Source organism: Amaranthus tricolor, chromosome 4 (assembly GCF_026212465.1).
Source record: "Amaranthus tricolor cultivar Red isolate AtriRed21 chromosome 4, ASM2621246v1, whole genome shotgun sequence".
Classification (NCBI taxonomy): Eukaryota; Viridiplantae; Streptophyta; class Magnoliopsida; order Caryophyllales; family Amaranthaceae; genus Amaranthus; species Amaranthus tricolor.
In genome coordinates, this window is record NC_080050.1 from 32,721,614 (window position 1) to 32,739,373 (window position 17,760).

Genomic DNA, 17,760 nt, shown 5'->3' on the forward strand with positions numbered 1-17,760 from the left:
ATTAACATCAAAGTGAAAAATACAGTAATTTTTAAAAGTGAATATTTGATAATAAATGAAGATCAAATTGTATGGCTAATATGAAGCAAAATAAATAAAACAACTTAATATGAAAAATAATACAAATTGCGAGGAAACGTATTAATTTCGAGATAGATTAAAAAACTTCTATTACAACAGTAAAAGAAAAAACTTACCACTCGGCTAAATCATACTTCTAATTATCTAAGATTGAAATGTTGATATAGACCAATTAGAGTAAGTACTGTCTTTCTCTGATAAGGTCCTGAAATTGATTTTCACCTAGCCTTATAAACCCCTTAGTCTATCCTATAATTAAAAATAATACAAAAATATTAAAAAATAGAGCATGAGATATTGACTTGAAGCCAAAACATATAGTTATAGCACATTTTATGAGAAATATACTAAAATGGAATGTATATCCAAATTAGAGGAAGGCATCATATCCTTTCTGTGGCAGATTTTAAATTATGTTTTGTGGACAACTAAACTAATTTAAAAGTACGGCATAATAATTAATGATAATCGGATATTAATTATTGACTAATGAAAATATATTAAGGAGGCTACGTTCCGAATATTAATTTAAAACCGCATGATAATTAATGATAATTGGATATTATGTGTTAATTCAAATTGAATAGAGTTTGGTTGAGTCGTCATATTTATGTATCTTTAAAAGACAAAGAACCTGAAACTCCACCGGCTAGTCTTTTGAGAAACAGTATTTTAAGTCCAACCCATTAAAGATTAATACCCATTTATCGTATTTTTAATTTTTACTTACATTATTTTTAATGCTTACTTATCGTATCCTTAATGTTTATTTTCAATATCTTAAATGTCTACTTATATCATTCTTAATGTCTATTTATATTATTCTTAATATCTACTTACAATATATTAAAAAAATATATAATAAACCGTCTTAACTAAAAATAACTTCTCTAAGAAACTGTCTCTCACCAAAATTTGTAGAAACTCCATGTACATTTGTAGACACCCAAGTGCCCAACTGAGCTAAGCTCCTCCCTAAAATTGAGGAATAAATTGGTAGGTTGCATTTGGTGTTTTGGTTGTTGTGAATATAATTGTGAGGTTTTCGTTTTAATTTTATTATTTTTATGTTGGTTGTGACTTGTGTGTGTTGAAGATTAATTTTCATTTTTTAATTAGTGGATGAAAGCAACCCAAATTGTTATTGACCAAATGGAATAATGGAGTGCATGTTCTTAGAATATTTCATCCAAATCCTAAGTTATACTCCCTCCTAATATTATGGTTAAATGGATGATTTTTTTAATATTATTTATCGATCATTTTTTATTTGTTTTAAGTTAAAATACAATATAATAGAATTTTGATTGATTTGTCTTAATGTAAATTTTATTATATTAATTTCTAAAATTTATAACTAACATAATTAGAGATATTTAGAATTAAAATACTACATCGGTAAATAAATAAAACGTTTAATTAGAATAGAAAAAAATGATTTTTAATGATTGAAGTCCTTTTCAAAATAGTTGTAACAAGTGTTTAATATATGTTAAACTTACTATTTAGGATTTTACAAATATTCCTTGATTTTAGGTGATTCTTATGGTAGTAATTTTATATAATTTTCGTCAATAAGTATTTTGGGCAATCCAAACAAGGAAAAAAAAGAGATAATCAACTTATAAGTCCAAAAAATTTTTACAACTAGTCCACTAAAATCAATTAGTAATAATAGGATTTAGTTCTTAATCTTATAAAGTGATGAATACTATTTTTTATTCGATGTGAGATAACTTATATAAGGATAATAAATTTACATATATATATATATATATATATATATATATATATATATAATCATACTTTCTATATTTGAGTATCAAGTATATTACGTTATTATGTAATCATTTGCTTTCTTTAATCTTTATTTAAATAGCATTGTATATATTGTTAGCCGAATAAATATTATTAATTATTTTTGGTTATCTTTAGTTATTGTAATGTATTTTTTATGTAAGTATAGGTTGTAAGAATTTGAATATGAAAACAATACAAACATTTATAAATTAGTTTTCTTTATAAATATACATCTCAAGCTTCACAACCTAACTAAATTTTTGACAAAATTAGTTCTTTGTGAACATTTTAATAGAAAACACCAATATAAATTATAAAAATCCGATTTAGAAATGTGTGAGTAGTTTTAGTAATACCCAATTGTCATTTTCTCACCTAATTTCTCCAATATTGGATATTCTAGTAGTAATTTGAAAAATTGTGTCTTAGTCAACTCATGAGTCATGATATAGATACCATTACAACTAGGATATCTTAATAAATAATGATGATTTGTAAATTTAACAAATTACTTTTATGTGGTAGGATTTAATAGGATAAAAGTTTTGTCATATTAATTTACTTCTTTAGTTTTATTTATTTTATTATTATTTTTCTTGTCCTTTTGTAGTGATTTACAAATCACGGTGTTTAATTACGAATTTCTAACACCTAGCTAGTACAAACAACAGTGAAGCTACTCTAACAAGATACTCTTTCATATTCAATATAAATGTTCCATTTGACAGACAAATTTACCGGTTTACTATTTTTATTAATCTATTTTTATTATTAATATTTTTAACTGTGCAGAATTAAAAATTATAATAAGTTAATATTAATAATTTTTGTATTAAGATAATAGAAATAAGATCTTAAATTACAATGTTATAACTTATAAATTAAAAGTACAATACAACTAAAAAGTAATTAATAAATATCTAATATGAAATTAGACACTTATACGCGTAGTTATTAGTTATTAGTTATTAGGGTGTGAAAGAAATGGAAAATGGACATATGGTTGTATTGTGCATCTGCCAACGACGCAGGACGGTAGAGACGATAATTTAGAAAATTAAGTTGCAAGGATTTGTATGAAGCCGAACTGAGCCCCCAATGACCTCGATGGATGGCTAGCACTATCTCCCACCTCTGACCTCTCGATACATACATTGAAAGCGTAACACACATTCAATTTTAATTATTATCCTTTTTTGATTCTGTAATACTTGTTACATTATAGTTGTTGGCACTATTTATCGTTTAATCTTATCTTATATATCGTGATTAATATAAAAAAATGTAGTTATATAAGATTTTGTTTTAATGATTTAATTGCATATTTTAATGAAATTAACCATTTATAATTTTTAGTTAAATGTCATAATTCAGTATATAAATTATCAAAATAATATATTAAATTGCATAAAAAGTCAAATATAGTAATTATAATAAAACGAAAAAGTAATAATAGGTCCCACGATTCATGAATGAAGGAAGAGCTTTGGTGAATCAATTTATATGTTGTTGTGTGTCAGTCTTGAAATTAATTTTAAATTAGTCTCTTACAGATACATCGATTAAGTTTTACACATATACATTCATGAAATTAATCCTTGTACATCGACAATTTAATTGAAAGTATAAAAATTTTCTTTTTTAAAGTTTTTGTGCGGTTCTTTAGGACAAGTAAAGGGGATGACCTTAAAAAAATAAAAGAAAGATCAATTTTTATGAATAGATAAAATAAAAAGTGGGATTTTACTAAAAATAAGACTTTTAAAAATAAATTTTCAAAAGTTGTGTAAGACATGGACAAGGAGTAATTGTTAAAGAATTATTCACTTGTTTATATTGTTTTTTTTACATTGGTTTAATTTATCTTTTTTTCATGTTATATACAAATATTTAAATATCTGTCCATTACTTTTGGTAAATCTGACCAAGATAGTACATGTGGCATTGGACAAAGGGAGTATGAACATAAAATGTAGAATGTGGGATTAATGATGTTGATTAAAGTGGAAATTAGCAAGATTACTAGATGATGGGAACATTTCAGCTTAGGTATTCATCCTATTCCTAAGTCCTTACTTTTTGGGACTATTTACTCAATTCACTAAAATTTCCTTTTTCATCAACTAGCTTTCCACTACAAATTAAATTCATTAGTTCATTACCACTATTTTTGTTAAGAAAATCACATTAAAATTTTGACACCGACAAGAATGAATTAAATGCAAAATAAAAAGGTTCAAAAAGTATCTAATGTTTCGTTTATTTTTATTAAGTTGTACTTGAATTTTAAATAATTCATTATTATTAACATTTGAGCAATTAATATAATCATTCATGGAATGTAACCTATTTTTATTAAATACTCCCTCCTATTCTTTATAATTGGGACATTTGGGTTGGACATGAATTTTAAAAGTAGAATAGAGTCCACCAAAAAGGTGGTAATTGGGGTATTTTAAGTGATTGAATTAATTGTTAATGATTTTCTCCTTTTTGTTAAATAAAGTAGATATAATTGAATTTTGGAGGAAAAATTTAGTTTCACATTTCCGATAAAATTAATTGACAATAATACATTTTCGGGTTTTTTTAATTAACAAAGCATAAAAGTACTTAACTTAAATTACAAAAAATTACATAAACTAAATTACACATTATAAATTGAAAAAAAATAAACTAAGTCTTCAATTCTTCATTGATTTCTTCAATGTTTTTTGAACGGCAACCGAAAACGAACAACCCTCTCACTAATGCGCATGTGGATATTAAGTCTTTCATTGACTTCAGATTTTAAAAAAAAACACGGTAATGCATTTAGTGTTCCAAATTGATTAATTTAGCTACGAAAAAATGAACATTTTGATTTTGAAACAAAGCCATCAAATACTGGAAAAGCCATGATACAAAGAACAGAGCAAATCAGTAACATCATAGACAAAGAGGCGTCAATTCCACACAGGAAGCAAGAGTAAACAAAAACCCAAAAATTTCAGATTGGCGCCAAGTAAGAGAACAAAACCACCAATCAGCAAAATTTAGAGGCGCCAATTACAAATCAGAACCACCAACACAAACAACAGTTATATAAGGAGAGCATTAAATAAAGAATAGATCATCAGTAATTAATTTCTACCAACCAAAATTCAAATACAACCATGGTAATAACAAAAGAGCTAGATAATTTTAGTAGGAAGCAAATAATGCGTGAACTTTTATTGTCAGTCAACAGTTAAGGGAAGCCAGCACACGACGTCATCAATGACATGGCAAAGAAGTACGGTGTGAGTAGGAAGACAACAGGAAGGATATGGGAACAGATGAAGGACCAACAACAACAGAATCAATTTCCAATAAATGTCAACAGTAAGAAGAAAGGGGAGAAGTCAAGGACTGAGATTCCCTTTGATGACACAAAGTTCAAGGGACTTAAAAAAGCGAAAAGACAAGTCAAACCGCAGTTGCAAGGGCCCTGGGGGTTAGCCAAAGCACAGTTTGGAGATTAAAAAAGAAGTACATTCGAAAGCACACCAATGCAATCAAACCATTGCTTAATGACAAAAATAAACTCGACAAGTTAATTTTTTGTCTTACAAGTTGCATTTTAGATGAGCACACACATGTCAAATGTAGTGCACATAGATGATAAGTTTTTTTACCTCACTAGGACACAACAGACATATTATCTCACACCCGGAGAGGTAGAGCCACATAGGGAAATCCAATCAAAACGTATGTGCCTAAGATCATGTTTATATGTGTTGTTGCTAGACTAGTCTTTTCTAATGAAGGTGAGCTAATTTTTGATGGAAAGATAGGCATATTTCCTTTTACACAAAGAAGTTCAAAAAATAGGAAGAGAGGAGAGCCAGAGACCAAACCCATACAATCAATCACTAAAAATCACACGAGAGATATGATTGTGCACAAGATACTACCAATAATTAGAAGTAAATGGCTAGCACATTTAAGCAAAACGATATACATTCAACAGGACAATGCGAAGCCACACATTTTAGATAATGACATAGTGTTTAGAGAGGCAACAACACTTGATGGATTTAGTTTCCACTTAGTGCAACAACTTCCTAATTCACCAGATATGAATGTGTTAGACTTAAGATTTTTTAGGTCAATACAAGCATTGTAGCATCAAAAATCAACATACAATTATGCACAGTTGGTTAAGGCAGTGAATACAACATTAACCAAATGCATTGAAGTTTGTATGGATCACTTTACAAGAATGTAAAAGTTGAGGTTATTAAGAACTTAGGTGGTATAGATTATCATATTCCACACATGAACAAAACAAAGCTTGCAAGGGAAGGGAGACTTCCACATTGTTTGGGGATACGAAGGGAAATTATTTACGAGGCACTTCGTTATTTAGACACAAAGTTGGATCAAAGTACATTTGAGGTCATCTTATTTTACTTGGGAATCAAAGATGAACAATTTTTTCATCAACAACAGTTAACAATAGCACCAATAGAAACACCAGCAACAACGGAAACATCATCACCAACAAAAACAACAACACCAACAGAAACACCAGCACCAACAGAAACAACAACACCAACAGAAATACCATCAACAACAGCAACACCAGCACCAACAGAAACACCAGCAACAACAGAAACAACACCAACAACAGAGGAAACATCAATAACAGAACCGGCGACAATAGCATGAACACAAGTAGCATGTATATATGAGTATATGACAGATATAAGTATACTTTTGGGTTACATGTTTGGACTCACTTTTAGCTGAACTATGTTAGGTAAATGTTTAGGTGTAAACATGATGTAGCAAGAAAGTCATCAAGTTGTTTAACCATAAACATTTAAATGAAAATGGCAGTTTCAACAGTTTATTGATGGTTTTAAAAACAAAATCGAAAAAATTCATCTCAGAGAACAAAATGTTCTAATCACAGATACCCCATAAACCATAGTAATTGCCTCCTGAATCTGGTAAAAACTTAACCTCCTAAACATGATTTTGGTGGCTTATGAACTGAAAATCCTAGACTAGTAGCAAAATAAGTTGATTTAAATGATTATCCTCAAAAAAAAAATCATAGGGCAAAAAATCAGAACACCAAAACATACATGCATACCATAAAAAATGCATGCACAAAATCATCATAAGTCAAAAAGAAAAGATGTATCCATACTAGAGAATGGTCCTAAAAAATTTCTCATCATCCAGTGATTTTTTATCTGAGGAAGGGAACAAGTTCTCAATATAAAGATCTTGCGGATCTAGTTGTAAATCAAACAAACCCCCACTTTCTTCATCCTCGGAAGTTAAAGTTTTCCCCAGTTAGGATCCGTTTCACCAGAGCTCGTAGGAGATGGAGGAACTCAATTGTAGAAGTCAAACCAAGGATTAGGAGGACCTACTAGATCACTGTCTTGGGATGAAGACAACCAAGAAAGACAAGAACTTGGTGACTCCATATTCGAAAACTCAGAAGCATACACAAAAAAATTTAGATCTAAAAAAACCCCAAACGTTTTTGGGTTTCAATCGAACACCAGAAAAGAGAGAAGAGAGAGAGGAGAAGGGAGATGTTGAAGGAAAATGAAGATGAAGATGAAGGACGATAATCAGTAATAATGGGGATGAAGGAGGAAGATGAAGATGAAGAAGGACGATGAAGATGAAGATGGACGATGAAGATGAAGATGAGAGAGAGAGAGTTAGGGTTTCAGTTAGTGGATTCAGGATGGGGAGATTGATTTTAAAAGGGAGGAAATCATTAAGGGTATTAATGAGGGATTATGTAATTCATCAGTTTGGGTAAGTAATATAAGCGAGGTATTTTTGTAATTACGTGTGTAAACTAAAGGCATTTAGATAAAAAAATCAGTGCAAAAAAAAAATGAAACAATTAAGGTGAATTTGCCAAATATGAAAATGTCCCAATTATAAAGAATAGGAGGGAGTACTCTACAATAAGGGTGTGTTTGGTTGGTTATTTTTATGGGTATGGAATGGTATGACAACCCATTCCAATGTTTGGTTATCTAATTTTACATTGGGATCTCATACCCAAAAGGGTTCTCATACCATTCTATTCCCTAAAATTCCATACCCTCCTAACCCCCAAAGTTTCAAAATCCATTCCCCCCATATACAAACCCTAATTCAAAATCCCTGTTTCACAGTTCTTTGCTGTTCTTCAATCTTCCTCTCCCGCTCTTCGCTGAAATTCTCCTTCAACCTTCTGGTTCTTCGCTGCTCCTGCTCCCGCTGATCTTCGCTGCTCCTCCGTACTCTGTTCTTCCTCCGTACGCTGAAATTCCAAAGTATATATCTTTTTTTTTTCTTTCTGCTTTTCATTGCTTGGTTTGGTTTATTGCTTCAAAATCCCTGTTTATTGCTGAAATTCTCCTTCAAAATCCCTGTTTATTGCTTGGTTTGGTTTTGATGTTTTGATTGCTTATTCATTCGATTAAAGGACCAATTTTTTGTACGGGATGTTTGCTGAATTTTTCAATTGATAGCTTCGTTTTCTTCATTGGGTTTTGCCAAGAAAGTCTGTGAGGTTTATTGCTTGGTTTGGTTTTGCTTTGTACTGGATGTACTGGATGTTTGATTGCTTGGTTTATTTGAGGTTTTTGGATTGATTTCAAGAAATTTGGAATTGGGTTTTCAATTATTCATCTCATAATTCATTAAAGTTTGATTCTTTACATATTGTTCTTTGTTTGTTTGACGTTCTTGGATTAATTCCAAGGAATTTGGAGTTGGGTTTGCTTGCTGAATTTTTTTGTACTGGAGATTGCTTTAGTTTATACTGGATGTTTGTACTGGAGCATACTGGAGATTGCTAAATTATGAAATTGATGATGCTCAGTTTGTATTGGATTAATGCAAATGCTCAGTTTGTTAACAATGTCAATTAGCCATAGTAATGATTGCTAGATTAATTTGATGATGCATATATACATTCACAGAAATGATTCCATCTCAATTAGCCATAGTAAGAAGAAGGAAGAAGAGACAAATTGAATTACTTGTACTTCTCATGGTTGTTAACAATGTCGTCACACTCATGTACTTGGTGATGTGTATGATGGGTGTAATTGTTTATGAAATAGAACGACCACGTTATAGCAAAAGTGAGAAGAAACACTTTAGACAAAAGCACTTGGATGCACTAATCAAGGATAGTGATATAGTCTGCAAAAGTGAACTTCGTGTGAATAGAAAAACCTTTTATGTCCTTTGTGAGATGGTCCGAGATGTCGGTGGTTTAAATGGCACTCGAAATATGTCTTTGGAGGAAATTGTAGCTATGTTCTTGTACACGTTGGCACATCATTTGAAAAATAGGACAATTAGAAGTCATTTCTTTCGAAGTCTTCTTGCCGTGTTAAAACTACATACACACTTGCTGAAAAAGCCGACACCTATAACAGAAGATTGTGAAGTGGATAGATGGAAATGTTTTAAGGTAATAACATAATTTCATCTATATTATTTAAAAATCTATCCACTTTGTTTATTGTAAAACTTATCCCTCTTAACTTTTTTTTTGTAGAATTGTTTAGGAGCCTTAGATGGCACTCATATTAGTGTTCATGTGCCAAGTGAGGATAGAGCAAGATATCGGACAAGGAAAGGTTCTATTGCTATGAATGTGTTAGGTGTATGTAACCCTAATTTGGAGTTCATATATGTTCAACCTGGTTGGGAAGGATCCGCTCATGATGGTCGTGTCCTTCGAGATGCTATTACTAGGCCTAATGGTTTAAAAGTGCCGCAAGGTAATCATACTTAGATTTCAGAGTGGAAGAGGGAAAAACAAGCGATCATGGAATAAATCTGAGGAAGAGTGTTTGATTAATGGTTTGTTGGAGATGAGTGCCGATCCTTCATGGAAAGCTGATGGGAGTTTCAAAGGTGGTTTCAAGAATAAGTTAGAGGAGAAATTGAATGAGAAGTTTCCCGGGTGTGGGTTGAAAGCTATTCCCCATATTGAATCAAAAATCAAATGGTTTAAGGATAAATATAATGTGCTAACTGAAATGTTTCGCACTTCTGGTTTTTCTTGGGATAATGAAAAGAATATGATTGTTTGTGAAAGGCAATCTTATGAAGAATTTTGTAAGGTACACAAATACTTTGACTTGTTTACAATTTGTTAGAAATTATAACATATTGTAAATGACGTATCTTTTTTTTATTCCAATTCTTGTTTAATTTCAGCAACACAGAAATGCTCAAGGATTATGGAATGTTCCTTTTCCATTTTATGATCAATTGTCAATTATCTTTGGTGCCGATCGAGCTACTGGAGTGCAATCTGAGACTTTTATCGAAGCTGTTGAGAATCAAGAGAAAGAGACCATTGAACTAGATAAGGGTGATAGTGATGAAGACGATGAATTTGATGATAATGAGTCCGTCAACCAGTCAAAACAATCAACTCCAAGTGAACCTTCTTCAAAGAAATGCAAAAAGGAAAAGGCTCCAAATGAACTAGCAAGGAAAAGGAAGAAGCCGGAGGTTGTGGACTTAACTTCTTCTTTTAACAATATGTCTTCTAGCTTTTCAAATCATATGAATGAGATGAACAAGCACATGTCTACCATTGCAAGTGCCTTCTCTACTACACAACTACATGAGCAAGCTATCATGGCTCGTGAAGAAGTTGAGGAAAATAAAAAAAAAATTTGGTTAGTGAATTGCTTTGCATAGAAGGATTGACAAGATTTGAAATGATGGAAGCTTCCAAGAGGTTGGCCTCCAATCCAAGTGAACTCTCACTCTTTTACCAATGCCCGGATGATGAGTGGAAGAAAGAGTTTATAATCAACCTCATTCATCCTAACTTGGATAAGTGATGTAATGAAAATGCTTAACTTATAAAATTATGTAGACTTTGTGTTTGGTTGTCAAAAACATATATTGGAATCTTTTTGTGTGGAGATGTATGGACACCATTTTGAGTGAAAATGTATTGAACTAGTATTTTTTAATTAGTGGTAATTATCTATTTGCAACATAATATGTGTGTATGTATTTGTGTATTTAATAAATGTATGTATGTATCTATATATATATATATATATATATATATATATATATATATATATATATATATATATATATATATATATAAACTGGACAGAGAATCCATTCCATAATTGAACCAAACAGTGTGAATGGATTGAATATCTATTACAGGATTGAACCAAACAGTTTTATTCTGGTATGGGGTTCTGAATCCAAACCATCCTGGTATGGGGTTGCATACCATTCCATTCCTGCTCACTGAACCAAACGGTTCCTAAGAGTATTCATCAATAGTACTTCACAAAAGGAGTACAAATTACTATTGATGTTTTAGGCCAACTCACTTTGTAGTAGTACTACTACCATATGCTGTCCACCTTGGATTTATGTACTTTATTTATCCTTAATTAATTTGATATTCTCCACCAACTAATAGCTAGGTGTCATTCTACTTTATTTCTACTTTATTTATTTTTTAAAGTTGAAATTGCTTTTTTTTTCTATCAAAAAATAAATAACCAATAATTAAATCTTTATCAAATATATTTACAATTGTTGTTAATTGGGAAAAATGGTATTTAGCTAGTTTAACAATTAGTTGTTAAATATTTATTAATAAGTACTTGGATGTTGGTTAATGTCTATTTCTGTGTGCACTAATCTCTATTGAATTGAAACAAACTATCTATGAATAAAAGAAGAATTTGTGAGCAAATCAAGGAAGAACATACTAAATAATTAATGTTAGTATGAAAAAGCACTGATATGTTATTCCATATAAATAAACTAAATTAAATTAAATTCTTGAAAAAATAATATTATAAATTGTAACTATAATTTTTTTATTATTGTGATTGAAAATATTCATCCTATTTTGTTTTAAATATTCATCAAGCAATATAGGACTTATATCAATATGCATGTTTGCTTTTATTTTTTTTAATTTAATGCGTATTTTCAAAATTTTATTATGTACATTTTTAAAAATATCTAATTTAAAATAATGTATTATAGTAAAAAAAAAAAGTAAAACTATTAAAAAGAAAGGGAAAATAAGATGTACCAAGAATTTGTTACAAGTGTAAAACACTATCATATGCAAAATGTAAAGAGTATTTTGTTGATGAAGATATATGAAATATGATGGTGGTGGTGTTGTTATCTTTCAGAAATCATATCATTAAATCACAACCCCTTGGCCCCTCCCCTTTTGCAACCACATATATAGCAAATCTATGGGCCGGACCTAAAACCTTTGAATCTCATTTTCATATTATACTTTGGTTTTGTTCACACGTCACCGAATGATTAAATGGAAACTTGGATCCCCTTTTTTTTATTTTTTTTTTTTGACGATATTTATAATTTATATATGTGGTATTATAAGAAAAGTTATGAAGTGTATAATAAATTTTGAAACCTCAATTTTTTTTTGTTGATTTAAAGAATTAGTTAAGCTAGAATTTAAGCTAATAATTGAGATATCAAAATATGTAGGCTATAAGCTAAGTATAGTGGTTGAAAAATTTTCCTTCTACCCTTACAACATAAGTTTAATTCTCAATCACTTTTGAAAACTCTATGTATATTCGACTATATGATATAGAAGTAGTATATACTCTTTAATAGGGATACAACTATTATTTTAACCTTTTGGTTGAGTGGGTATTTTGTAAATGCTATTAGAGCCAATATGATAAAAGATGTCAAAGGTTCTAATCTCATCTACCCTTCAGTTAAATTGTGAAAGAGAATGGCTCGAATTCAACAATAGTAGAATAAGATGTAAACGATGAGTGAAAAACAGAGAATAAACAAGAGGACAACAAACAATCAACACAATGTGTTTATGAGGTATTTATGGATACCTCCTCCTCAAAATGATTCCTTTCATTAATATATTCAACAATACACTAATGACAAACCAAACACACTTGAGAACAAGCACTCAAGATGGTGATTCCATTCAATAATGGAGATCACCCACAATCTAATACAAAGAAGAAGAAACTCTAATGGTTCTCAAACCCTAGCCTCATGTGTATTAGCCTCACTCCCATGTCCTAATGATGCTCTAAGACCCCCTTATATAGTCCCATAACATATAAGGAAGCCTTAGGACAAAACCCCAAAGGCCCACTATAAACCGAGAACAAAACGAAAACTCACGTTTTTGGGGTGCTGTAGTCCGCTCGACCTAGTCGAGCGAAGATTCAGAGCCTTCTGTTCTTCTCGCCAGCTGTTGCCTCTAATCGAGCACACCTTCACTTGTGCCTTGCCTCGTTCAAGGCACAAGTCATACCTCATATTGTGCACTCCCTTGCCTTCACCAAGGCCTCCCTTATGCACCATACCCATATCCTTCATTGAATCATCACCATGACAAACTGAAGGCTTTCTTGTGTTGCTCACAACACCATCACATTTGGTAGATTGGGCACTTGCTCTAAAAAATTGAAATATCTAGCACCAGATTTGAGAAAAACTTATATTATATTGCATCTACACTTCTAACCTAACTGCCTTTTATCATATGATATTATATCATTAACAGAAGAAAAATCACGTCTCTTTAACCATTGAGATTTATTATCAATTAGGTCTAAAACATTCACATTCATAATATGAATCTTATATTTGAATTAATTAACATAAAAAAAAAAGAATAACTAAATATTGACCACCTAGCTAGGTATAGGAATTAGGATAGCTTGAATTAGGAACATTGTTACTAAAGTTAATTATAGAAGTATGATTCATCCATCCCATTGAGTTATTTTGTTGCATTTATATTTTTGTTCATCCCTCATAATATTATTTTTTTTTTCAATTTTTATCACATATTTTAACTTATTTTTTATTCTGATCAATATTCTTTATAAATTACATTTCTTAACTTAATATTTTTTTTTAAAAAAATTTCTATAAGGATTATATACTTATAAATATAAAGAAAGTAAAAGAAAGAAAAAAATGCAAAAAAGTTAGATTAAGTTGAAAAAAGTTGAATGATGAAACTGAAAAGAAGCCTAATTGTAGCCCAAGCTATGGAGCTAAGTGAAAAGCAAGAGAATTAATGAAGTTACAAAAATCAGCTTTTGTAAATAAAGCATGAGCAACAAAGAGTGTTTTGTTTTGAAGGCATTTCACAATTTATAAAAGTAGATCGATCTAAGCTAATTCATTCTTTATAAACATGCACATCTGACCTCATTATGTTATAAGACTACACTTTTGAACAACTTTTTTTATTTTTAAATATATGATTATTATTTTCTAATGTCAGATGACACGTATTCCTATGTCCCTATCAATTCATCATATTTTGACCTTTGATGTGAACATTATTTTACCTAAATGTTGCAAAATGATAGAATAGTGGAGCACGTGTTCAATAATAATGATTTTGAAGCCTTATCAAAATTAGATTGATTAGTAGGGTTTGATCATGCATAATTTTTCTAATAAATAATGTGATTTACGAGCTTAAATCTTTATTTTTTTTTTATTTTAAGTCAAACATTATTTAGCACTGTAAATAAAAATGTACCTCAATTGATATGATAAAAATATTAGAATATCATCCCACATCGTATGAAAATTATATATATATATGACTCTATAAGTTGGGTGATTTTTTTGTAATTGATCACGTTTTGAAGCCTATTAAATTAATATTCGTCTGATTTGATGGAAAACGTGATGAAAAAATTACATAACAAGTTTTTTTGATTTTGATTTTAAAACTTAATTTTTAGCTTATATAAAAGTTATTGCAAGCATAATTATTTAACTGTTTAATCAACTAATAAGTTAAAAACCAAAATAAAAAAAAAAAAAAAAAAAACTAAGAAAAAATTATTTCTCAAATACACACAAATGAGGATAATATACAAGAAATTTGGATTTGACTAAGTATAATTATAGTGTAATGGTTTATACTTTATAGGTTAGTAAGTGGGTTGCTTCATATCACTACATAGAAAGGTCGAGAAGATATATACTCCAATGACCTAATTATTCGAGTGTGACTAGTTTGGGGCATCACAACTACATGAATCAAAAGTCATTAATGCTCCAATTAACTAAAATGTGTGGTGATGTGATACACAACCAACCCAAATTGAATCGATTAACCTTTTGAGATGGTCATCAATTCTTTTACGCTAATTGTCACTAACCTGATCAACAGTAAATGCAATAGTACTCATAGACGATGTTAAAATATATTAAGTATGAGCCGATACTAATACAAAAGTTCTTTTTATGTCGTATTATTGTCTTTTAAACGTTAAATTGAGATTTTATAATTGCTCTTAGAAGTTAATGTGATGGTTGTGGTGAATTTTCTAAATGATAACAAATAATATAACCCTAGTATTAAAAAGCTAAAGTTCATAATTGAATATTAAAAAACACTTGTACAAAATATTTACGTCAAAAATTTGATAGCAACATTAAATATTATTACTACTTGGTTTGTTATATAATAAATCATGAAAAAATCTATTATACATTATAGAGTAAGATTTCGATCATTAATTTAAATTTTAGTTGAAAATAGTTTTTAATATCAAACAATGTTATATATGAACATCTTAATAAAAACTAAATATTATAATTAGAACCATATGATATGTTATTATGTTTTTTCATAAATACTACTCACAAACTTGCAACAATTGTTAATTAATTAAACGAAAAAAAAAAAGAATATAAGGAAAAAAGAAACAAAAAACAAAATGTTGGTATGGCTTACTCTGAAAGGTATATATATTGGCATGTTTATAATGAACATATAATTATTATAAAATTAAGTGATAATGTGACTATAATGAGTTATGGCACGATCCAATGTAATTAAAAAGAACAATATTATATATCACAACATAACTCATTAAGATGAAAACTTTACTTATTACTTGATATCATCTACTCCATTATTATGATGATAATTTTGAGTAAACTATAGTAAGTATTACCATCTCCCTTTTCTTATTTTTTTCCATTTTTTATATTTAAGAAAAAAGACATTTAAATAACTTTTTTGAGATATATTTATATAAAAATTAAAATACATCAATGTAAACCTATTAGATTCGTTTTAATATATAGTTTTTTATAACAATATTTTATAATGCGTATTTAGAAATATAAAAGTTCAAAATTTGTTTTCCGACAACAGTTTAAGTAGTACTCCCCCCTATTCTACCCGTTAATTCCATTTATTTTTTGTCCTTATTTACTTACCTCTCTTAATTTGTATTTTATTCTTAATCTATAAGTTAAAATATAGTCATGTGGTATCTAGTTTGATTCGTCTTAATACAAGGATTATTGTTACCAACTTTTTATATTTTTTAATCAAAAAATTAGAGATACTAAAGGTTAAAATGTTATTTTAGTAAGCATAAAAACTAAATAGAACTAGTGGATTAAATAGCAGACAGTTGTTAAATGAAAAAAAAAGAGGTAGTAATAATTTAAATAGTAATTGTACAATTCTATTTGAGATGATAAAAAAACAAAGGCCAACAACTATGTCTTAGCTAGCCACCTTGAACTTATTTATTACATGTATATGTTATCAAATTATTGTAAGAGACAATTTGCGTTTTATACATGATTAAATAGTTCATCTAATATATATTATGAAAATATGATTTTTTTTTTTAAATTATTGTCTAACGGATATGGTATGTTTCACTTTCACAAATTCTAATCAAAAGAGATCGAGTTATTATGACTATATGCAGTGGCGAAATTTGAACAAAATTTTAAGGGGGGCGGAGTTAGCAAAAAAAAATAAATTCAACTAAAATATAGCCAATCAATACAAGTAAAAATTATAATGTAAATTTTGAATCAAAGTAAAGCTCGACGTTCTTTTAGTCATTGACACTAAATGTCTTTTCTATTTGTCTCTAAATGTATATTATTGAACTATCAGCAAGAAAATCATCGCCCATTTTATTACCAAGTCTTTTTTTTACTATCTCCATATTTCATTTTTTTTTTGTATGGATTTTCAGTGAATAAAACATTTACTTATTCAAACTAATTATTAAATAAAGATAAAAACATTCAAATACAAATATAAAACAAACATTTATCCTTCAATTATGGATGATAAGCTTAATTTTTAATTTTGTCGATTTCTCTCAATCGCTTGCTTCTTTTTTTGTTTTTTTAGCTGTTAAAGGATAATTTCATTCCTAATTTGATAATCTATTATTACTAATAAGAATTTATTTTATTTTTTTAGTTATTTTTTTCTTTTTTAATTATGTTGCTTTTATTTTTCAGACTAAAATTATAAAAAATATAAATTGACTATAGGAGTCGGGAGTTTCCTCTCAACTTTCTTCATTATAAGCAGGCTGGAGTACTAACAAAGTAAAAATAATTACACAAAAGACTTACTAATTAAAGGCAAATTTAAAGTATATTCATGCCCCTATATTTGAAATTTGACTCCTCCACTTTCTAATATGTTTATTCATTTTATGTAATGAAAAATATCAAGGAACCAACTTAACCAAAAACTTAAGCTTATGATTGAGGCCTTAAGATATGTTATATACTTTAACACTCCTCCTCACACGAGAACCCTTTGGGCTAGAAGTGTGGATGCAACACATGCCCTTTGCATATTTAGCTAAATATTCCACTTTAAATGATGGGTAGTTGAGATTAGAATCCGTGACCTTTTGTCACAATGACATCTGATACCATGTTAAGGTACCAACTCAACTAAAAATTTAAGTTTTTGATTGAGGCTCTAGAATATGTTATATACTCTAATAGAAAAATCTAATAAAGCATAAAAATTAAATAAATAAATGC

The 17,760-nt window shown here is 29.2% G+C and overlaps 2 protein-coding genes across 2 annotated transcripts; both read left to right on the top strand.

Moving 5' to 3' along the window:
- The first annotated feature begins 8,124 nt into the window (after positions 1-8,124).
- Positions 8,125-9,676, top strand: LOC130810970 (protein ALP1-like). Its single transcript, XM_057677089.1, has 3 exons — positions 8,125-8,198; positions 8,850-9,349; positions 9,437-9,676. Exons 2-3 carry the CDS (start codon positions 8,852-8,854, stop codon positions 9,674-9,676), a joined length of 738 nt encoding a protein of 245 aa, XP_057533072.1. The 5' UTR covers positions 8,125-8,198; positions 8,850-8,851.
- Positions 9,677-9,693: 17 nt separating this feature from the next.
- LOC130810971 (uncharacterized) lies at positions 9,694-10,596 on the top strand. The gene is made up of 2 exons (XM_057677090.1): positions 9,694-10,007; positions 10,105-10,596. The coding sequence occupies exons 1-2, from the start codon at positions 9,756-9,758 to the stop codon at positions 10,594-10,596; spliced, it is 744 nt and encodes a 247-aa protein (XP_057533073.1). The 5' UTR covers positions 9,694-9,755.
- The last annotated feature ends 7,164 nt before the right edge of the window (positions 10,597-17,760 follow it).

Bases quoted from the DNA above. Each gene is read 5' to 3' on its own strand.
- LOC130810970 (XM_057677089.1), top strand. From the start codon at position 8,852: ATGATTCCATCTCAATTAGCCATAGTAAGAAGAAGGAAGAAGAGACAA. The intron at 9,350-9,436 runs GTAATAACATAA...TTTTTTTTGTAG, and splicing joins ATAGATGGAAATGTTTTAAG to AATTGTTTAGGAGCCTTAGA.
- LOC130810971 (XM_057677090.1), top strand. From the start codon at position 9,756: ATGAGTGCCGATCCTTCATGGAAAGCTGATGGGAGTTTCAAAGGTGGT. The intron at 10,008-10,104 runs GTACACAAATAC...GTTTAATTTCAG, and splicing joins CTTATGAAGAATTTTGTAAG to CAACACAGAAATGCTCAAGG.